The following is a 23,973-nucleotide window of genomic DNA, read 5'->3' as shown; positions in this document are numbered from 1 at the left end:
GTGTGTGTGTGTGTGTGTGTGTGTGTGTGTGTGTGTGTGTGTGTGTGTGTGTGTGTGTGTGGGGGGGTATCTATATAATTTGTATCTATATTAAGTTAATCTTTGGTGTGTGTCTATTTGGTGTGTTTATCTTTATGGTGTGTATCTGTATGGAGTATTGGTGTGTGTCTGTACGGTGTTTGTCTGTATGGTGTGCAACCCGGCCGGTGCCAATTAAGGAGATTCAGAGCACCTGAGGAACAGGTGGAGAAGCAGGGCTTAAATAGCCCGCTTCTCCCCTCATTCGGGTCTCTCCCAGCCCTGGAGCTCCTGCACGGAGAGACCGGTCCTCGGGGGGTGACGGGGATTCCACCCACGACGGAGGGGACCGTTGATTCCTCCCAGGTTTTTACGTTATTTGTGTTTTGAGAGACTTTGTTATGTTAAAGATTAAACATGCCTTTTTTGGCTTTTCCCCTCAAAGTTGTATCCTGTTTGGGAGGAGGTGGTTCGCTCACCGTGTGTGTGTGTGTGTGTGTGTGTGTGTGTGTGTGTGTGTGTGTGTGTGTGTGTGTGTGTGTGTGTGTGTGTGTGTGTGTGTGTGTGTGTGTGTGTGTGTGTGTGTGTCCAGTTTAACCAGTGAATGAGTCTCTTATATGAAAGCTTCCTTCTCACACACAGTAAGGTGAATTGAATGAAGACTTTTTTTCATGAGTAAACTGTTCCTTCCTTCAAAGGTCTATCATGGATATTTAACTGCAGTTCTGTGAGTATCCCAACTTAACCATCAAGATGAACTGCAAACTGTAAGTCATTAATTTCTCATTACTCTTGGGCACATTGATGTATTTTGGCTTCCTGGTGAGTTAACCTGTTACCTGAAGGTTGATTTGAGTATAAGGATGTTTTATGGGTTCATGGGTTACTTAGGTGTTTGGTTTATGTTGGTTTTAATGATTTGTTAAAGGGGACGTATCATACCACCAGGTGTGAGTGTGATTAGCCATATATCTAGGTGGACACTCCCACCTGTGATGTCACAATGCTGCACATTTTGAAAACAGATTGTAATGGCTAATCACGCTCACACCTGGTGGTATGATATGTCCTCTTTAAAATGATATCTTCAGTCTTCTTTCATTCTACTCTCCTGAGCTCTGCATCTTCATCACATGAGTGTTGCTTTACTGACGAGGGTGTGGTCTGAGTGAGCAGAGGTGCATACTGGGATATAGAACTGTCTGAAGTCTACAGGTCTGTAGACACGCCCCCTCAGGGGAAACCGAGTGTTTGAGGAACTGTCGTGACATCAGTTACATGGACTGGAATGTTCTTAAAGATGGAGACAGTGATTCAGAAGGAGAAACTCCAGGGGGAGATTAGGGGGCTCCTCATCTCAACAACTAAAACACAACTTCAGTCTGACACAGAGAACCATGGAACACATTCAACAGTCCCCTCCAGGCATCGTGACTCCTCAGGAACAGTTTCATTTCAAAGAATGTCTTATTTGGTGCCATCCCCATATGGATCCTGCTCCTCAAGAGCCACCCCCCTCAACTGGGTGGTCTTCTGAACAGATGACCTCCTTCCTGTCCTCAGGCTGACTAAAGCTCTACCGTTTGCATCTGTGAAGGCCCGTCATTCAGGAAACCAATGGAATACAAAGACATGACTTCAGAGACGTTGAATCAACCTGGGACACATTTTGGAGACGCCAAGCATAATCCATCACCAATGTGGGACGCCACTGAAGGATGTTGTACATAATTTACATCTCTGGAGACATTGGTTGTTCTGTTCTGGGTGCCCTGGCAGGAGAGCTGGGGGGGTGATGATGGAAGGTTATTTGGCATGAGGTTTTTACCCTGCATGATTGTTTGGCCTTTTATGGCTGAGTGGTATGTGTGTTTGGGTTTGACATGAGATGGATGATTTTTGAGCATCCGTAGGGTTCTACTGTGTGTGTGTGTGTGTGTGTCCCACTCACACCTGGCATGGGGTTCTACGTGCCTGTCCTTGGTTCTATGTGTGTGTCCGGCTTGCTTTGACAGTGATAATGTTCATACGGTGGTCTGTGATTGGCTTGGGATATCGGAATGGTCAAATAAATCATACCTGATGGACGGGCACACGTTTACTTAAGGGCCTCCAGTAGACATGAAGAGCCCTGAGCGACGCTCCGGAGCGATATCCAACACACTGGGCAGGAAGGAGAGTATCCAACTCAAGTGTAAAAGGATGCAAGCGGCGTGTTCAGATCAGTGACTTCAAACTAGGACTACACCGATCAGGATCAATGGAGGATGGACACCTAAAGGAATTCCACAAGGAGAGTCTGACGTTGGAAAGGGACCTAAAATGGATATTCAAGATGACCTTCAGACCTGTAATGAGACGGCTCTTCCTACCTGGCTGGATTGATGGAGAGCCCTGTGGATTTTGGGTAGCTCTCAGTTGCACGTCTTCTCAGGCTGAACTGTATTTGTTTCGGACAGGACTAGCTGAACGATTGGTTCCCTTAAATCAGAACCAATCCTGGAACTCCAGCTACTGCGCTCTTCGAGCTGAAGTTGTGCTCTTCAGCTGAGGAGGTAAGGAAACCTTCACTGGGGCTTCACGGTGTAAAGAGGAGAATGTTTCAAAGTGTTCCATGGTGCTCTGATGAAGACCGTTGTTGTGTTCCACTGGCTGAGAGGAAGAACCCTCACGTCTTCCTCCTGGCCTTTCTCCTCTGATGATCCTGGCGCCATCTTGAAGGGTATTCCAGCTCATGTAACTGATGTCGCGACAGATTCTCAAACACTTGGTTTCTCCTGAGGGGCTTGTCTATAGAACCGAAGACTTCAGACGGCACTGTATCCCAGCATGCATCTCTGCTCACTCAGACCACACCCCCATGAGTAGGATGCAACACTCTAGTGATGGAGATGTAGAGTTTTATAAGTATTATTATTATTATTATAGATTAAATTTGCTCTGTATGGTTTGTACACTGAATAATCTAGATAATTGTAAAATGTAGACACGGTTTTGTATTGAATGATTCCAGGATTTTAGGTTTAAAGTTTGTTGTGGGACGTACATGGTAGTTTGGTTCTTCGTACGGTTTTGAGTGATATAACTTGTACACACTGGGTGCATAATAATGTAAAGGTAGACTGAATAGTAGTAATGACCAACAGCAACAAACAGATCTCCTCAAGGTAAGTCTGTTGGCTGTGTTTTAATGAAGACCATCGCTGGACTTCAGGATCTTCCTCCGTTCAGCTCAAGGTGAGGCGCTGGTTCTGTTTTTTCTTTGGTTGGTTCCGGCTGGAATGTTCGGATTCCAGTCGGACGGTTTGTGCTTCCCGCCGTGGAAGGTTCTGAGTGCGGTCACTTGATTTTGTCCCAATGGTTAGCATAGAACGTTGTAGTCTGGACAACCATAAGAAACCACCTGGCAGTTAGTTGGACGGGTGTCCCCTGAGGGAATCTGGCGGAACGTTCTGGATTGTATTTGCGTAACCTCGAGCCGTTGCCAACGGAAACTATTTTTCAGTCGGTTTCCATTGGGAATTGTTGCCCCTATCTTAAACAACTGAAGTTTGATATTAAATACATACTGGCACGTACGTCGTACAATATGTTGATAATTTCCGTTGGTTGCGCCGTACTTTTAACCCCGATGACGTGACGGGACTCTCACTGCGTACAAAACAGCGTTCTACTTGCGGGCGCATTTATGACATCAGTGAAGGCTGAAAATCATTTCAAGGAGGAAGATAATTTGACATTTCTTCAACGGAACCCAGCACCTGAATATAGCTGAGTATATTTGATTTAATATCGATACTGCTCAGTGTTCTTTGTTGCTTCAGCTTTTGTATGTTCTAAATATCTGCTGTCATTAATTGCCACAGAAGTTTAACCGCTGGATAATATCAAAGCTAAAATAATGTTCGTCCTTCCCACATGTTACAGTAGAAGATACTCTAGAACTGTAAAAGGTTAAAAAGGTAACATGCAGTTTGTCCCAAGGTGTCGGCCTTCTCACCCAGAGCAAGTCCTCCACCTCCTCACTCAGAGCCAGACCTCCACCTCCTGTCAGAAGTCCTCCAGAACAGGACAGTGCTCTGGTGTTTGAGTAGAGTCTTCTCAGGTCAGTTTCAATGCATGGCCTGAACCACTACTTTAAACTTGTGGACTGCTCTGTCTTCATTCCCAAAAACGGGATGCTCATGTCTGGTCTCAAGTCTTTTCTAGCCTTGCGTTATAAAATAATGGTTAATTTAATTGTGTAACTCGGTTTCGGATGAGTCAGTTAAGTTTATTGTTGGGCAAATGCTGATATAAACCTTCTGCTGTAGCTGAAGGGCGAGGCTGAGCGGCTGGGGACCGGCGGCTTGTGGTGCCAGGGTGGACCGGAGACTGAGGCTGGAGACCAGGGGCCTGCAGCACCGGACCAGAGGGTAACCATCACCAAGCTGACCGTAATGGATGAATTGCTGAACGCTACAATCTGCAGACGTTGTCTAATTTAAGCGTTTGAATTTGTCTTCCATTTTACAAGTGAACCTCAGATGCAGGAGGTGGGGTGTGTTGCGTCCCCAGGTGATTTACTGCTGAGACCAACTGTGTTTGTAACCAGACCAGGAATCCATGGCTGAAGGAGCTCATGGAGGAGCCGTACTGAAGGAGCTGATGGAGGAGCCGTACTGAAGGAGCTGATGGAGGAGCCGTGCTGACTTACAAACTGTAAGTCATACATTTCTCATTACTCTTGGGCACATTGATGTATTTTGTCTTCCTGGTGAGTTAGCCCGTTACAAGTCCTCAGAATACAGTGATGCTTCCTTGAGCAAGGCGCCCTAAAGCCTACCTGCTCCTTAATGACTTATCTTTGGTTCAGATAATGTTGCATCTTTTGAATATCAAACCTAATCAATGTCCTTGTTTGGTCCGGGCAGACACACCTGAGCTGAACCTCACCTGATCCTGTTGGGTCGGGGGTAGACACACCTTAGCTGAACCCGCCCTGATCCTGACATCTTGCTGGTCCCGTCTCCTCAGTTCACCTGAGCCTCGTCCTCCAGAAGACCTGCTGAGCTCAGCAGTCTGAGGCTGATGGATCAATGACCTCCAGTGGGAGTGATCTTCTTGACCCCACATGTAACCGTGTGCTTCCACACGCCTTTCCCTCTCGTCTGTCACTAACCTCACTACTTCACTACTCTCTACTGCTTCCTCTTTTCTTACTTCTCTGTGGTTCGAACTTTTACACTGGAGGCGCGTCTCCATGCCCTCAGAGGGTTCAGCGTTAGGGTTGAGAGTCAGGGTTTAGAGTCAGGGACAGAGCTGGTCAGGGAGGACTGCTTTACACAAACCTCTTCACTTGCTTTCGGAATCGTGGTGACATTTTGAAAAGAATCATTTGGGAAAATGTTTTCCTCTGCTTTCCTTTAAAAAATTGTATCAAACTTCTGTCAAGTGTTTTTGTTTATATATTAAAATCCCATTTTCACTTCTACATGTTTGGTGCGGTTCATTTAATTGTCCTTTAACTTGATTAATGTCAAGCAAAACTCCTGCAACACATTTAATATACATGATTGTTATTCAGCAATGTTCACATAATCCATTTTGTAAAAATATGAAACCTCCATATTACTACTAAATTCAAGCCTATTCATGTATTTAACAATGTACCTACTGCCCTGCAGGCCATTCTCTGCTACTACAACACGTTCAATCCACCAACCCGTCTCACATCAGTGTACTATAGCTACGTTGGTTCAAACGGAAAATGTAGTTTGGTTTGAGACTGTTGTCCAGCAGAGGGTGCTGTCATACATCTTAATTATACAGGAATGTCTGTGTATTTTCATTTTAAAATGTTCATGGGCTGGTCTAGTTTGTCTGCAAATAACTCTGCCTCCAGCAACAGGATTGGTCGAAACATCTGAATTTTTCATTTTCCGTCTGGGCTAAGCCCCGGATGTTTATGAAACCTAGAAACACCCCTGTTATGCTTCTTGGACGCTTATTATAGTACAACACTACAATGTTTGCGTGTGTGAATTTGGCATGCTCCGCCTGGACAGCACTGCTCATTTGAACGCTCATACTCAGACAGTACTACCAAAGTATCTAAAATGGGTCAAAGTGTGTGTGTATGTATGTGTATATATGTGTATGTATATATATATATATATATATATATATATATATATATGGATATAATATATATATGGATATGCAGTAGCTTTTGAATACTGCATATCAGCAGCCAAAATCAAAGTTGGTGTCACTTATATATGACAGAGCAACTCTAACCCTGCAGTCGATGCATTCAAATCCTTCCAGTTCGTTGGACATTCCCACATTGTTATCAAAAAGGGATATATTTTGAAAAGGCTCATCCACATGACACCTTGAGGTAAAATAGTGGTATTAATGTGTGTGTTATTTGGTTCCATCCTTTACTCTTTTCCTTCATTCCACTTCCGATAAATTGGAATAGATTGGAAAATCAAATTGTCTTGACCAGATATTTGGTTTGTTTGTACTGGATACATCCCAATGTGATATGTTATGTTTGTTTTAGCTTTTCGATCTGGTTGGTGTCAAATTTTATTTTTGTTAGTTATTAGGATTTTTAGAAAAAAATGTCATAAAAACACATTCTTATCAAAAGGTAAAGATATAGATATATTAGTTAACATCAATACCAAACGTTTATATTCTAGGAAACCCAAAATGAGAAATGCATGTGTTGATGGCCATGTCTGTTTCGACGCACCACCACAACTCTGTCAGGCCAACCATAAGCAGACTTGAGTGCAGGTATCAACAGGATGTGTTCACATCCTGTTGCGCATAGGCTAAGACTGAAAAAAAAAGACATTTTCAATGTTTCTTTTTTATCAACAATAATTCATTTGTTGAGTACTATCTCTGTTTTGGCAGAAGGATGTGCATTATTCACACAAGTAGGCTCAATCAAATGCATGCGCTCCTTGAATAGCAATGTAATGCAATGGCATGAACAGAATCTAGGTCTCCTTCTAGAAATGTAAAGGGGGGGTCTCATCAGCTTGCCTTTACTCAAAAGTCACCGCAAGCCACTGAAATATGTGTGTGTGTGTGGGTGAGTGTTTGTGTGTGTATATGAACGCGTAAAAGGGGCCAGAGAGGAAGCAATCGACCGCCTCTGCTTGAGTATGATCCTGAGTGACGAGAGGTCACTCAGAAATAAGCTGGCCAAGCTCTGACTCCGATGCTTTGAGTACCATGAGTCCCATATCACGCTTTTCACCCAGACTGGGTTACACCCAGAGATCCCTGACTTACTTGTAGAAATAGGTTCTCACACGTTCACTCTGACCAAAGCAAGATGTCGGGGTGAAGCAAGGGTTGACGGGCGTTCTCTGCTTGCAAAATAATGAGTTGTTCAAAGCACACAGTCGGCAAGGAAAACGGTAACCCTGATGTAGAAATCCTATTTGTGAGTCTCAGGCCGTTTGTTGGTTGATGGCAGTCTGTGCATCTTCTGTAGGGACTGTGCTTGGGCATGTATGCGTATGGGTGACGGCCTATGCACGCAGTATGTTGTTTATATTTTAATCAAAGACGTTGTATGCGTCTAATACATATTTCCTTTAGGATTATAAAGTACATATTTTCTTATGTTACCTTGTTTGAAAAACAATGTCATGGTTTGGTTAGTAGTAGATTAACAACAATGTGAGGAGTTAAAATGCACGTCTCTGTGACCTAGGACAGATCTTACAATATTATTTTGAACGTTTGAGTACCAAAATGAAGCTGAACTAAAATCCAGCTATGAGTGGAGAGATATCGATGTGCTCTGTGTTTGAGCAGCTTCAAGAAACTCAAGACTTTCGCAACCAAGAGTGTAAAGTGACAATTAATGTAAGGAGGGAATTTAAAAATGCTTCAATTGACACTTCCTTTAATCTTTCCCCCCCCCGTATGTGTTTTTACCACCGGGCTGGAAACAGAGAGTGAGGCAGCTAGTTGACAGGCGGGGGCGGAGGCTGTTCATGTCTTTGTTTTTGACACAACCACCACAACTATTATTCCTGAATAGAGTTGCAGGTTGCCAACAGGATGTGTTGATAAGGCTCTTGAGAGACCAACCACAAAATGGTTATATATCCTGTCACTGACTGAACCTAAATGGTGTTTGTTTAGTGAACAGAAAATGTTGATTTGGGATCATATTGCACTGCAGGGACCAGCAGATACAGCAGTCCATTCAAGAGACATATACCCACCACTCGTACAAAGCACATCAACAAATGTCATGTCTCTGTATTGTATGGTGTTAAATGCAGGGCATGCACTTTTGTTGGCTTGTATGCGGTCTCCCCCTTCTCTCTCTCTCTGGAGTTATCTCTCTACACAGATCCACACAACCACAAGGCTGGCATGTTTCAGGACAGCCTATCCCCATCATCTGTCAAAATATATTCATGTACCTATGTGCATTGTTGTTGAAGAGAGAACCTGATGGGAGAGTAGAGTAGAGTAGAAGAGAAGAGCAGAGATGAGTAGAGAAGAGCCCAAGAGATCTTTATCATTAAATCGACAATGTAGGCTTCATGGGCCTGCCATGTCGTGTTCTCACTTCATAGGTAACGTGAGTTATATACCCTTTACCAGATCCCTAATGTCAGAATTCCTTGTAGGTTGTGTTGGAATCGAAAAATATATTTATAAATAATGATACTATACCAGAACTATAAACAACTAACACAAAACATTTGGGATGGCAATGACTTTTTCAACCTGATATGATATATTATCCGTCACGACTTGCATAGTATTGGGGGTGAAATGAGAGATTACAGGGGAAACGGCCAGTGGTAGATACTGTGGCTGTGGCTGCGCAGAAGGGCCGACCTCGAGCCGCTGCAGTGTGGGCCGCTGAGGCTGTTTGAGGACTGCAGGCGGGCGGGGCCAGACGTCAGGCGGCGGTTGACGGGGTCCAGGAAATGGTTGCCAAGCAACATCGGCAAGCATACTTGAGATCGGTGGCACGTTAAGAAATATGATTATTAAGTTTTAGTAATGCGGTCACATGCGTGTTTGTAAGTTACATTTTTTTGTATGTTTTTTTTACGCCGTATTCTTCAACGGCTATGAGCCAATCAGAATCAAGGACCATAACTATCTTGTAGTTTTATAATCACATTTGTATCTTTCAATCCAAGCAACATAACTAAATATAAACAATCTACATACATCCATAACAATAAAACGGTCCAGATTATTTCCGCCAACAACCATAGCATTCAAATTCATCAATCCAAACTGCGTCAGAACATGGCAGTACCAATTCATTCTTTTAGCCTCATGAGGGGACACATACTCCCTGGTTGATGGACTTCAGTGTCGCGTTTCTCTCACATCAGAATACAGACTCTCCTCAGTCCGTTCACTGTTCTTTTTCCCCTTTTTGGTTTTCCTGCCAGGGAAATCCAAAGCTGCGTAATTCAAGGAATCCGTTTCCCTGTCCTACAACAGAGAACTGTGTATTACGAACAAGCATCTGAGACGTCAGGATTGTTGCAGTGAAATTCAAGAACATGCATTTTATCAAAATAAGAATTAAATACGTTTTACAACGTTCTAGAAAAGTGTTAAGACAAAACATTAAAGAACAATAACATATATTATTTTCCAACCTTCCTAGTGAGAATCATTTAGCGGCGCATAGCAGTGCCACAGATTACAGCAAACTGAATGCTCCCCCTCACCACCGACGCTAGGAGAAGCTAGGGCGGCCTGTACGGAACTGCAAGGGGCAAGTACTTACAAAATGATGGTGGCACCATCTCGATGCTACTCGAGCAGCCAGGTGTGGAGTGATAAGGTTCCTTACTCAATTAATAGTCATAATTTGTATTTATACCTTATTTAGTCTATGGAACTAAAGGCCATAGCTTACAAGCAGTTAAGTGAATCTAAAATCGTGTGTGTGGATTTGTCCATTCCTTAAGTATATTTAGTTGTATGTGTCAGAGAGGGTTAATCTTCCCAAATTCTTATAGTATAGCTATATCCACGGTATGAAGGGCTTCTTCATAGAGAACATCACTCGTAATAACACTCATACACTACCGGGTCATAGCCGTTGGGATAATAGCCCCTTTTCTATTCATTGAACCCTTATCGGGTTCAAATTCAGGCTGAGGCACGAGGTTCACTTCCTTTCTTTTAAAATTAAAACCCCATTCTCTCTAGAGCCGGTGGTCTGTTCTGGGCTCTGTGGCAGAGGACCCCCCCCCCCAAAGGTAGACATAATTCTAGGGTAACAAAAACATAAATTCTTATTTTTATTGCATTGTACACCATCCAAAACATACGCATTGAAAACGTGTATCACGTCTGTCTCGCAAGCCCGTTCCACTCTTCCACTATTTTACTAACTTTTTAACATTGATTTAACGAATAATTTTGTCTCAAATGAGAACATTGGCACATCTTCATTTCAATTGTTCATCTCGATTATGAATTTCAATACATGCATATTAAACACAATGCAATGAGTACCTGTTGTTCCTGAATCACTGAGTCAGTTGCAACATGGTCAGAGGAACTCAGTGTTCCTGAATATAAGAACAGAAGAAGAATTAATTTTTTTAATGCTATCGTTAGTAGCAATTCATGTCGGTATATTTACAGGTATCTGTAAATATACCATTGATTCAGTATGCAGACTACAAATGTATCGATTAAAGCAGTTGGGAATCTCTAACCTGTCCTTAGGTCATATCAAATCACATCAGTAGGCTTATTAGTGTAGAATGTACCGTACCTTTGCAATGCTCCCAAACTTGCTTTTTATTTCTGGTTATGAATTTGATTATATTCCCAACCAGACAGCAAGCCAACAGTATTCCAAGCACCACGGTAACCAGATGATGGTAGGTTTCTAGAATTATAAGCGAAGATTTAGATTCCATGGTATCTTTTATGAACAATTACATATGATATAATGGAAGGAGATTTTCCTGAAAGAAGTTTTTCAAGAAAAATATTTTCATAATGTTAAATTCAGGAAAACATTGAGATTAATTTTTACAAAATAATAAATAACGATATTATACTTCTATTATTCTATTATAATTAAAAGTATCTAATAAACAAGTATTATATATATTAACAAAAATACTGACCTGTTAGGTCCAGTTTAGTTCCATTTCCAAACACAACTTCCCCGCATGCTGCCAGGGCACAGTAGTAAGTCCCAGCATCAGAGGAGTCTACATTGTTCTTGGGGAGAGTGTAGACACAGCTCTGTGGAGCAGACGGAGGCCCAAAACTATTCTGACATTCACCACTCCTGTTTCCATTCATGTAAATGGCAGCAGGGTGAGATGGTCCTGATCTGAACCAGTACACACTGGGTTCCCCTTGGCACTGGTTAATGTGGTCCGTCCTCTGGGAGGTAATAGAGCACTGGAGAGCCACAGGGTCTCCCAGCTGAGCTGATGCCGACACAGGCTGTTGGACCACAGTCTGGGAGACAAACCTCTGTTCGTTGGGATCTATACAGTTAAATACAATGATTATAATGTAAAGGAACCAAGTAGATATATTTTGGGATGATTTGAAATGTTAAGATTTTTCCTCATGAGGTTGAAACAAGCATTAAAAAGTAGATCCCGTACCTTTGACTGATACAAATGTGCCACTCCAACTGTTAGATAAACCTTCTTGACAAAAATAGATTGCTTCATCATCTTTAGTTATGGATCTGATTTTAAGATTAAAGGCATAAACCCCTTTGTCCACTGTGAACCTTGAATTGAAAGGGGGATATACTGTCACTGAATCATTCACTTTAGAAGCGACTGTTTGAGGCACAAATCCCAGAGATTGCTTATACCAATACCAATATATGTTACATGTTACTGTTTGTAAAGCTGCACTCTGTAGAGTTACAGTATCTCCAAGCTCTGCTGTCTGCACAGACAACAAAGAAGGATCCTTTTTGGTCTCAATCGGAACTGAAAAATGTAGAAATAACCACAATGAACAACTAAAAAACTGTTTAGAATTGTAACCAATTGAACTTATTTTGAAGAGGAGTTTTACTTACATGCTGCTCTCAGAATTATCAAAGCAAACAACATTGCTAACATTGTTACGTTTTGGTGCCGTACTTGTGCTGCACTCACTGATAGATTGACTGTAAGGATTACTATTTTTATAGATCAACTGTGATTGGCTGGAAGTTAGAGCACTGAATGATGCAAGCCAATGATCCACTTCTAGTCTACCCTAACCACTAGACTGTCCTTCCCACCACTTGACAAACCAACAACCCTCCTTTTGTCCCATCAAGACATTTTAAGACATGAGTGTCTCACTGTAGCATTACATTCATAGTGATACAACTTAATTTACCTAATTTATTCATTGTTCATCATAGTACCGAACATCAACCAGACACAGAAACTTCAAGTGCAATAATTTATTGAAAACAAATCATAATTCTCCCCCAAAGCAACGTTGTGCCTCAAGCCAGCAAATGGTTGCCAAGCAACCTCGGCAAGCATAGCTGAGATTAGTGGCACATTAAAAACTATGTTTATTAAGATTTAGTTATGCGGCCACATGCGTGTGTTTGCAATATAAAATATTTTCAAAGCAACATAACTAAATGTAAACAGTCTACATATACCCATAAAAATAAAATGGTCCAGATTATTTCCACCAACAACCATAGCACAACATTCAAATTCATCAATCCAAACTGACATCACAACGTGCCAAAATCATTACTTAAGCCTCATGAGGGGACACAGACTCCCTGGTTAATAGACTTTAGTGGCGGGTTTCTCTCACATCAGAATACAGACTCTCCTGAGTCTGTTCACTGTTCTTTTTCCCCCTTTTGGTTTTCCTGCCAGGGAAATCCAACGCTGCGTAATTCAAGGAACCCGTTTCCCTGTCCTACAACAGAGAACCGTGTGTTACTAACAAACATCTGAGATGTCAGCATTGTTGCAGTGAAGTTTAAGAACATGCATTTTTTCAAAACAAATATTAAATACATATTACAATGTTTTAGAAAAGATAAAACATTAAATAACAATAAACATATTACATTCATTTCTAACCCTGCTAGTGAGAATAATTGAGTGGCACAAAGCATCGGCAGAGATCGCAGCCAACTGAATGCTCCCCCTCACCAACGCCGCAGCAGAAGCCAGGGCGGCCTGTGCTGGGACTACAAGGGACCAGTACTCCCAAAGTGATGGTGGCACCATCTCGTTGCTGCTCGAGCATCCAGGTGCGAAGTGATAAGGTTCCTTACTCAATATATTGAGTCATAAATTGTATTCATATGTTATTTAGTCAGCCAATCTCTAGGCCCTGGCTTTCATGTCAGATAGCAGTAAAGTGAATCTGAAATTGTGTGCGTGTGTGCGGATTAGTCACATTCCTCATGTATATTCAGTTATCTGCGTCTTAGAGAAGGTTAAGCTTCCCAAATTTATAGTATAGCTATAAGCCACCGTGTGAAGGGCCTCTTCAAATAGAACATCACTCATAATAACACTCATACACTAACGGGTTGTAGCTATGGTAATAACCCCAACCCCTATTTTCCAAACTTTTTAACATTGATTGAACAAATTAGATAAAATCAAACTTTTAACTTTAACTTTTTTGTGTCTCAAATGAGAACATATGCACATCTTCATTTTTACAGTTCTTCGAGATAATGAATTTCGATACATGCATATTGTACACAATGCAATGAGTACCTGTTGTTCCTGAATCCCTGAGTCATTTGCCACATGGTAGGAGGAACTCAGTGTTCCTGAAGATAAGAATAGAAGAATAATTACTTTTTTCATGCTATTGTTTGTAGCAATTCATATCGGTCAGGCTTCAAAAACTATAGTAATTACTTATTTTCACCAAAAATATTAATAATCAAAAACTGCAGCAGGTTTCTGTAAAATACAATATGCCATAGATTCAGGATGGGGATCTCTAACCTGTCCTGAGGTCACATCATGTCACAGCAGAAAGCTTATTAGTGTAGAATGTACTGTACCTTTGCAATGCTCACAAACTTGTTTTTTATTTCTGGTTAGAAAGAGGATTATGATCACAACCAGACAGCAAGCCAACAGTATTCCAAGCACCACGGTAACCAGATGACAGTTATAGGGTTCTAGAATCAGACAATCTACAATGGGTTATCTGGAAGCTGCAAAACTCAAAGAACTTGTATTTTGATATAACAGTATGGAAGGTAAGATAATGTCACCTAAAATAATAAATGATGAACGATATTTATATTATATTTGATAAACATTAATTAGTTTGTAAGTCAGATATCCTGAAAGAAGGAAGTGGAATTTAATAACCTGTTTCATCTTGCTTTTCTTCAACCGGCGTGATGTTGTGATCTGCAAAATAAATGCAAATAATCATCATCAAAAGGTCTATGTTTAGGGTTCCATCAGCGAAAGTAAACTATTACTCATGATATTGAAAGCAAAAAATTGAAAAAGGTTTACATTTTACCTTTGACGGACAGAATTATGCCATTAGTCCAACTGTCAGAAAATTGGCTTCGACAAAAATAGTTTGCTTCATCACTTTTAGTTACACTTTGAAGGATAAGATTGAATTCAGAAACCCCTTCTTCCACTGTGAATGTTAAATTAAAGGGAGGATAAATTGTAATTATTCCAAACACACTTCGAGCGACTGTTTGGGGAACATATCCATGAGATTGTTTGTACCAGTCAATCTTATCTTCCTTCTTTTCTTTTTTGATTCCTCTACCATGCAAAGTAACCTTATCGCCAAGTTCTGCTTTTATTTCAGAAACTGAAAGAGGAATGTCTTGGGTCTCAACCGGCACTAAAAATAAAGAAAGACAAAAATATGAAATATACCTACATGCTACAATGCAAGTGACAATTATTTAATAATTTACATGAAAAAGTTGATTTGAAGCGTAATTGTACTTACATGCTGCAATCAGAATTGTTATTGCAAAATAACTTGCCATCATCATCACGTTTTTAGTGCTGATTGAGCTCTGGACTCAAGTGACAGTTTAGACCGACATGTACATGCCATACATCAATTGTGATTGGCTGGACCTTCGAGACTGAACAAGCCAATGATTCACTTAGTTTTCAGAGATGCAAATCAAAACGGAAACCTCAAAAACATTAGCCGTTAAATGTGTTTCTGTTTTTCCTCTATAAGACGCACATTGAAAGCTAAAATTGAGATAATGTCTTCAATATGATGACAATGATCATTTATGTTTCTCATTTTTGTAATGATTGTGAAGTTCCAACTAGTCCAGAATTCAGCAACTAAGTTTCTCTACTGGTTTTAACAGACCCCCAACGCAATCGTGGCTTCTCCATTGACGTTTTAAAATGTATTTAAATCTAGTAGATCACATTTAAATCATTCTGTAGCCCCTTACGAGTCAGTGTGCGGCCTTTCTCCTCAGGCAGGACCCTCCTTGATGTAACAAAGTCTCAGCTCATGTCCAGAGGTGACCGTTCCTACTCCATCAGAGCCCGTCAGGCTTGGGGAACCATGATAGAGGACATACGGCTGGCAGAATGGGCAACATCTTTTACCACTAGTCACTCAACTTATCACTCACAATCATGCCTTTCTATTTAAAGTATAGGTACATTTACACTGTTCTGTGAAAAAGTCACACACACACATATGCACACATACACGCTTGTGGTCGAGGTATGAGATGGGGACTGTGGCTGGCCATGTCGTTGTTACTAGGCAACACCAACATTTTTAAGCATAAATAGACCTTACTGATGGCTTCAACAGGATGCGTTGCTCTTGTTCTTCAGAAACATTCAATGAAAGTAGCCTTTGAGTGAAATACTTTCTGCATTTAAAAAAGCATTTGTTCAAGCAAAATTTTAATAGGCTCTAGCAGAAGAAATGAGGCGGAACAATAAATGCGAGGGAATATTTTGTCACTCGCAGAACTCAACAGAACAATCGGTTAATACCACCACTCATTTCGCGCATTTGTCATAAGTGATGGTAATTTTCCGCTCAGTTGTATTTTTAATACCTGTAACTTAACACCTACTTGAGTACAATTTCATCAAAGTTACATTAGTTCAATAACTAAGTAAGATTTTTTGGTAGTCCATCCACCTGGACACACATGCACACACACAGTCACACACACACACACATCCTCACTCACTCACACACTCACTCACTCACTCACTCACTCACTCACTCACTCACTCACTCACTCACTCAATTAAATCGAAAAGTAATGTATAGACATAAACCAATGACACATGCCCTCCCTGAACTTGCAGCAGTGCCTACTCCATAGGAGAACAATGGAGTAGGACGCACAATGTCCAAACATGTCACAAGTGAAAACGTTGAGGAGACATACGGCGGAACAAGGTGAACTAACTAAATGGCAGCCAAACAGCAGCATTCCTCCCTGCAGCCTTCAGGCCGTCACAGAGCTCCAAAGAGCTCACCACAGTAACTCAAGGATATTCATGGGCAGACATGACAGCCTTCTCTATGGTAGAGAAAACAGATTCATGTCTCCACCGGTGAAATTCTCCTTTAACTTATATCTATTGTCTTTATAATGAGATAATAAGCAAATCAACACAGGCTGTTGGACCACAGTCTGGGAGACAAACCTCTGGTCATTGAGATCTGCATTGTTAAGTACAATGAAAGCCTTTTAGAGATAACAACAGCAGTGGCCTTCATCAGATAATGCTAGCATGGGTTTCCGAAAATACTTACATGGCCTTAATATACCTGGGTGACCCACGCAAGTAAAATCTATGTGTGGGAAACACTTGATTAGCTTCTTGGCTGGCATGAGTATGATACCCTTGTCATAGTGGCCCATAGGATAGTGAGCTACATCAATATTGATAAATCATATCTCTAAAGGGCTTTCTATATCAGGAATTTCGCCGGAAGTGAGGGGTTGAATGGGAAATTATGCCATTGACATGCAACCTCACCAAATGAAGCAGACCTTTACCTTAAAATTTTAAAAAAGTATTTATCTGGGTTTGAACATTGTTGGAAACATTTTGGATAAAGTCAATGCACAACTCAACATATTAATAACAGATTTTAATGCGGATATGATATGCATCCTACTTTTGTAGCTTCCTTTCATCTCTCTTACTAGAATGTATCGTGCAGGAAACAAAGAGTGATGCGCCAAGTTGAGAGACAAGGGCTGTGGCTGGCCATGTCTCCGCCTTTTGACACCCCACCACATCTCTGAACCATAGACAGACCTGACTGTAGGTCTCAACAGGATATGTTGCTCACATACTTCAGAAACCAACCATGAAATGGACATTTACCGTCACTAACTCAACCTCAATTATATCGAATTAATTTTGCTTGTATCTACATTTTCAAAGAGTAAAGAGTGGTATTATTTATTTTTCAGTTTCATTCAGGCATACTAATATCTTAATAAAGGTATTCATTTGAGATCCTATTGCACTGCAGAGACCAGCCGATGCAACATCATTCCATTCAGTAGACACATAACAACCATTCATACAAAGCCAATGCTGTCTTGTCTCCATCTTGTCAAGGGTGAGGTGCATTGTATATATCATACACACTGCCTATATTTTATAAGTCGGATGCAGATTTCAGATCCAGATACCAACCATATTATTGGTCTGTTTCAGGACAGGCATAACCAGCAACCATCATTATATAGTGTGTGTGTGTGTGTGTGTGTGTGTGTGTGTGTGTGTGTGTGTGTGTGTGTGTGTGTGTGTGTGTGTGTGTGTGTGTGTGTGTGTGTGTGTGTAAAGAAAGAACCTCATGAAACAGTTGAGTTTAATAGGCTGGAGTAGGTTAGAGTAGAGTACTGTAGAGTATCGTAGGGTAGAGTAAAGTAGAGTTCTGTACAGGAGAAGATCTTTATCATTAAACCATGATCATTTTATAGACCTGCCTTTTTGTAATTCCTTTCATGGGGTAGGATGAGGTAAGTAAACCCCTTTGTGTTTTTCATCACATAGGTTTTTCACCGTTACACACATTAGGTTGGAGGTGTGTCCTGTCCACTGCATCCATGGCTGTTCTTGTTTTTTAAAGTGTCTGTATCTTTCTACCAGTTGTGGTGTTGACAAGCCATTTTAAATCTAAAAGTGTGACCTCGGTGGGAGGTTTGACTCAGATGTTTGACAGACAGATCAACTGCAGCCTACAGCTCAACGTGGTCCACCAGTCGGCTCCTCCCAGCTGGGTGGACCCTCCCCCGTTATTTTTGCATTAACAACACCAAGCCAAATGATGCTTACGACCCCATGAAACCTACAATTCAATGATCTTGGCAGTGTTCATTGCTAATTAGAAACAGCTTTTTTTTATTTGTTGCATTTATTTTTATTTATTTCATTCATTTCCCACAAAGCAGTTCGTCTAGCAGTGTTGTGTCGAACGTCAAGATCACAATTTCTTTGACCATTCCAACTAATATCAGTTTACACATTCTAGCAACAATAGGTTTTGCTTAATATCAATAGTTAAAGTAGGCTTAGAGATATTTATACATTTTGAACCAACTATCCCCTATTTGCATAAGCATGTAAGGTTGATAGATGACATAACAACGTAAAATGACGTGTCATCTCTGAATACTTTCAAACGTTTGTTAGTAATACAGCAATTATTAACAATAACAATTATTACGCACTTCATCAATATAAACTTACAAAAAACGAATGCAAACATATTGATAAGTCGCATAAAGTAAATTTATCTGATCAAAAGTAAGTTGAAAAATGAACACAATGCATTCGCATTAGGTCTCTTTGCAAAGGCTGAATGTATCTACACTAGGAAACCCAAAATGATATGCTTGCTCGTCACCATTAACAATATATATATTTTGAACCGAACCCCTTTCCAGCGCTGTTAAATTGTTGTTATATTTGAGCTTTGTCAGAATCATATTTATTGTCTTTCATGTCTTAACTTGAGCTTGTACTTTTTACCCCTTTTAGAAAAGTAATGCACATCCACCAGATCAAACTATATTAGGACGTGGTTGATGGACTTCAGTGGCAGGTTACTCTCACAGCAGAATCCTCACTCTCCTGAGTCCTTTCAGTGTTCTTCTTCCCTCCTTCGATTTCTTCTGCCGGGGATCTCCAACGCTGCGTAGTTCAAGGAATCAGTTTCCCCGTCCTAAAACAAAGAACTGTATTACTCACAAACAGGAGGAAGGATTCACAGTTGAAACGGCATGTTATGTTGTTATGTCATCTAAAAACCTTCTATGCCTATCCAAATAGTTCTTATTTGGTTCAAAATGTATAAACTATTACTATATAACTACTATAACTATTGTCAATGAAATATTCTGCTGAATCAATGCACGCGATCCTGCACACTGAGACCTCTCTATCTAAGCGGTGGGGATGCTCTTAAACCTGTCCTGATATGAGCTCTGGTGTTGAGTGTGCTGTAGTGTTACAATGCTCACACACCTGTAATGAATGATTAGAATGAGGATTATAATCACAAGCAGACAGCAAGCCAACACTATCCGATGCACCAAGATCACCAGATGCCAGCAGGGTTCTAGAATCAGATAATCGACAATGGGTCATCGGGAAGCTTTAGAACTCAAAGTATTTCTGTTTAGATTTAAAATAATGGAAGGTAAGAAAATGTCAGGCAATTTAAATGATCCGTTGCATCCCAGCATTGGAATGACCAATATTTATATAATATGTGATAAACATAAGTTAGTAAGTCACATATACTGAAAGTAGGCAGTGGAATGTAATAACCTGTTTCATCTTGCTTTTCTTCAACCGGCGTGATGTTGTGATCTGCAAAATAAATGCAAATAATCATCATCAAAAGGGACTACATCAATATGTTTAAGGTTCCGTCAGCGACACTAAACTATTACTCATGATATTCAAAGCAAAACATTGAAAAAGGTTTACAATTTACCTTTGACAGACAGAAATATGCCCTTAGTCCAACTGTCAGAATATTGTTGTCGACAAAAATAGTTTGCCTCATCCCCTTTAGTCACACTTTGAAGGATCAAATTGAAATCAGAAACCCCTTCTTCCACTGTGAATGTTAAGTTAAAGGGAGGATAAATTGTAATTTTTCCAAAGAAACATCGAGCAACTGTTTGGGGAACATATCCATGAGATTGTTTGTACAAGTCAATCTTATCGCCCGGCATATTTTCTTTTTTCATTCCTCTACAATGTAAAGTAACCTTATCTCCAAGTTCTGCTTTTATTTCAGAAACTGAACGAGGAATGTCTTGGCTCTCAACCGGCACTAAAAATAAAGAAAGACAAAAATATGAAATATACCTACATGCTACAATGCAAGTGACAATTATTTAATAATTTACATGAAAAAGTTGATTTGAAGCGTAATTGTACTTACATGCTGCAATCAGAATTGTTATTGCAAAATAACTTGCCATCATCACGTTTTTAGTGCTGATTGAGCTCTGGACTCAAGTGACAGTTTAGACCGACGTGTACATGCCATACATCAATTGTGATTGGCTGGACCTTCGAGACTGAACAAGCCAATGAATCACTTAGTTTTCAGAGATGCATATCAAAACGGAAACTTAAAAAATATTAGCCGTTTCTGTATTTCCTCTATAAGACGCACATTGAAAGCTACAATTGAGATAATGTCTCTTCCATATGATGACAATGATCATTTATGTTTCTCATATTTGTAATGATTGTGAAGTTCCAACTAGTCCAAATTCAGCAACTAAGTTTCTCTACTGGTTCTAACAGAACCCCAACGCAATCGTGGCTTCTCCATTGACGTTAAAATTGTATTTAAATCCAGTAGATCACATTTAAATCATTCTGTAGCCCCTTACGAGTCAGTGTGCAGCCTTTCTCCTCAGGCAGGACCCTCCTTGATGTAACAAAGTCTCAGCTCATGTCCAGAGGTGACCGTTCCTACTCCATCAGAGCCCGTCAGGCTTGGGGAACCATGATAGAGGACATACGGCTGGCAGAATGGGCAACATCTTTTACCACTAGTCACTCAACTTATCACTCACAATCATGCCTTTCTATTTAAAGTATAGGTACATTTACACTGTTCTGTGAAAAAGTCACACACACACACATATGCACACATACACGCTTGTGGTCGAGGTATGAGATGGGGGCTGTGGCTGGCCATGTCGTTGTTACTAGGCAACACCAACATTTTTAAGCATAAATAGACCTTACTGATGGGTATAACAGGATGCGTTGCTATTGTTCTTCAATAACATTCAACGAAAGTAGGCTTTGAGTGAAATACTTTCTGCATTTAAAAAAGCATTTGTTCAAGCAAACTTTTAATAGGCTCTAGCAGAAGAAATGAGGCGGAACAATAAATGCGAGAGAATATTTTGTCACTCGCAGAACTCAACAGAACAATCGGTTAATACCACCACTCATTTCGCGCATTTGTCAAAGGCTTTGTCATAAGCGATGGTCATTTTCCACTCAGTTGTATTTTTAATACCTGTAACTTAACACCTACTTGAGTACAATTTCATCAAAGTTACATTACTTCAATAACTAAGTACGATTTTTTGGTAGTCCATCCACCTCTGGACACGCATGCACGCACAGGCACACACACATACACACACACACACACACACACACACACACACACACACACACACACACACACACACACACACACACACACACACACACACACACACACACACACAATTTAATCGAAAAAGTAATGTATAGACATAAACCAATGACACATGCCCTCCCTGAACTTGCAGCAGTGCCTACTCCATAGGAGAACAATGGAGTAGGACGCACAATGTCCAAACATGTCACCAGTGAAAACGTTGAGGAGACGTACGGCGGAACAAGTTGAACTAATTAAATGGCAGCCAAACAGCAGCATTCCTCCCTGCAGCCTTCAGGCCGTCACAGAGCTCCAAAGAGCTCACCACAGTAACTCAAGGATATTCATGGGCAGACATGACAGCCTCCTCTATTGTAGAGAAAACAGATTCATGTCTCCACCGGTGAAATTCTCTTTTAACTTATATCTATTGTCTTTATAATGAGACAATAAGCAAATCAACATAGGCTGTTGGACCACAGTCTGGGAGACAAACCTCTGGTCATTGAGATCTGCATTGTTAAGTACAATGATGTCATCATCAATAATCATTTACAGGAAATGTGTAGATATATTTGGGGGGGATTTTACATTGGTGTATACTATTCCAGAATATTCAAAAGATGCATAGAAAATGAGTAGCAGTGTAACATGAAACTTAAAAATTTGATGAAGGGGAAGTATAAATAAATGGAGACTACACTAACAACAGCAGTGGTCTTGAGGTTCCTTCATCAGAAAATGCTAACATGGGTTTCCGAAAATACTTAGATGGGTTTAATATACCTGGGTGACCCACGCAAGTAAAATCTATGTGTGGGAAACACTTGATTCGCTTCTTGGCTGGCATGAGCATGATACCCTTGTCATAGTGGCCCATAGGATAGTGAGCTACATCAATATTGATAAATCATATCTCTAAAAGTCTTTCTATATCAGGAATTTCGCTGGAAGTGAGGGGTCTAATGGGAAATGATGCCATTGACTGCAACCTCACCAAATGAAGGAGACCTTTACCTTAAAATGTAAAAAAAATATTTATCTGGGTTTGAACATTGTTGGAAACATTTTGGATAATGTTAATACACAACTCAACATATTAATAACAGATTTTAATGCGGATATGATATCCATCATACTTTTGTAGCTTCCTTTCATCTCTCTTACTAGAATGTATCGTGCAGGAAACAGAGTGAGGCGCCAAGTTCAGAGACAAGGGCTGTGACTGGCCATGTCTCCGCCTTTCGACACACCACCACATCTCTGAACCATAGATAGACCTGACCGTAGGTCTCAACAGGATATGTTGCTCACGTACTTCAGAAACCAACCATGAAATGGACATTTACCGTCACTAACTCAACCTGAATTATAATCAAATTAATTTTGCTTGTATCTACATTTTCAAAGAGTAAAGAGTGGTATTATTTATTTTTCAGTTTCATTCAAGTATACTAATATCTTAATAAATGAATTCATTTGAGATCCTATTGCACTGCAGAGACCAGACGATGCAACATCATTCCATTCAATAGACACATAACAACAATTCATACAAAGCCAATGCTGTCTTGTCTCCATCTTGTCAAGGGTGAGGTGCATTGTATATATCATACACACGGTCTATATTTTATAAGTCAGATGCGGATTTCAGATCCAGATACCAACCATATTATTGGTCTGTTTCAGGACAGGCATAACCAGCAACCATCATTATATACTGTGTGTGTGTGTGTGTGCGTGTGCGTGAGCGTGCGTGTGTGTAAAGAAAGAACCTCATGAAACAGTTGAAGAGTTTAATAGGCTGGAGTAGGTTAGAGTAGAGTACTGTAGAGTATAGGAGGGTAGAGTAAAGTAGAGTTCAGTACAGGAGAAGATCTTTATCATTAAACCATGATAATTTTATAGACCTGCCTTTTTGTGATTCCTTTCATGGGGTAGGATGAGGTAAGTAAACCCCTTTGTGTTTTTCATCACATAGGTTTTTCACTGTTCCACACATTAGGTTGGAGGTGTGTCCTGTCCACTGCATCCATAGCTGTTCTTGTTTTTTAAAGTGTCTGTATCTTTCTACCAGGTGTGGTGTTGACAAGCTATTTTAAATCTAAAAGTGTGACCTCGGTGGGCGGGTTCACTCAGATGTGTGACAGACTGATCAACGTGGTCCACCAGTCGGCTCCTCCCAGCTGGGTGGACCCTCCCATTATTTTTTAACACCAAGCCAAATGATGCTTACGACCCCATGAAACCTACAATTCAATGATCCAGGCAGTG

The 23,973-nt window shown here is 40.6% G+C and overlaps 2 protein-coding genes and 1 long non-coding RNA gene across 4 annotated transcripts; all 3 read right to left on the bottom strand.

The window, feature by feature from the left end:
* Positions 1 to 9,064: 9,064 nt before the first annotated feature.
* On the bottom strand, positions 9,065 to 12,155 carry LOC115552389 (uncharacterized). The gene is made up of 6 exons (XM_030368448.1): positions 12,095 to 12,155; positions 11,664 to 12,002; positions 11,169 to 11,540; positions 10,808 to 10,924; positions 10,543 to 10,598; positions 9,065 to 9,504 (listed from the first exon to the last, which is right to left on the bottom strand). Exons 1-6 carry the CDS (start codon positions 12,135 to 12,137, stop codon positions 9,376 to 9,378), a joined length of 1,056 nt encoding a protein of 351 aa, XP_030224308.1. The 5' UTR covers positions 12,138 to 12,155; the 3' UTR covers positions 9,065 to 9,375.
* Positions 12,156 to 12,454: 299 nt separating this feature from the next.
* LOC115552884 (uncharacterized) lies at positions 12,455 to 15,209 on the bottom strand. The gene is made up of 6 exons (XM_030369251.1): positions 14,995 to 15,209; positions 14,542 to 14,883; positions 14,382 to 14,423; positions 14,066 to 14,185; positions 13,770 to 13,825; positions 12,455 to 12,951 (listed from the first exon to the last, which is right to left on the bottom strand). The coding sequence occupies exons 1-6, from the start codon at positions 15,038 to 15,040 to the stop codon at positions 12,823 to 12,825; spliced, it is 735 nt and encodes a 244-aa protein (XP_030225111.1). The 5' UTR covers positions 15,041 to 15,209; the 3' UTR covers positions 12,455 to 12,822.
* A 3,238-nt stretch (positions 15,210 to 18,447) lies between these two features.
* On the bottom strand, positions 18,448 to 20,622 carry LOC115552883 (uncharacterized). Of its 2 annotated transcripts, XR_003978397.1 has the most exons (5): positions 20,470 to 20,622; positions 20,014 to 20,358; positions 19,845 to 19,886; positions 19,539 to 19,632; positions 18,448 to 19,236 (listed from the first exon to the last, which is right to left on the bottom strand). It is a non-coding gene; the product is annotated as an uncharacterized LOC115552883 (long non-coding RNA). The 2 variants fall into 2 exon arrangements; XR_003978398.1 differs by lacking the exon at positions 20,014 to 20,358 and having other exon boundaries at positions 20,470 to 20,605.
* Positions 20,623 to 23,973: the final 3,351 nt, after the last annotated feature.

The sequence above is a fragment of the Gadus morhua genome, chromosome 10 (assembly GCF_902167405.1).
Source record: "Gadus morhua chromosome 10, gadMor3.0, whole genome shotgun sequence".
NCBI lineage: Eukaryota > Metazoa > Chordata > Actinopteri > Gadiformes > Gadidae > Gadus > Gadus morhua.
The sequence above is the reverse complement of the archived record's forward strand: the minus strand, read 5'-3'. Positions and strand labels throughout refer to the sequence as shown.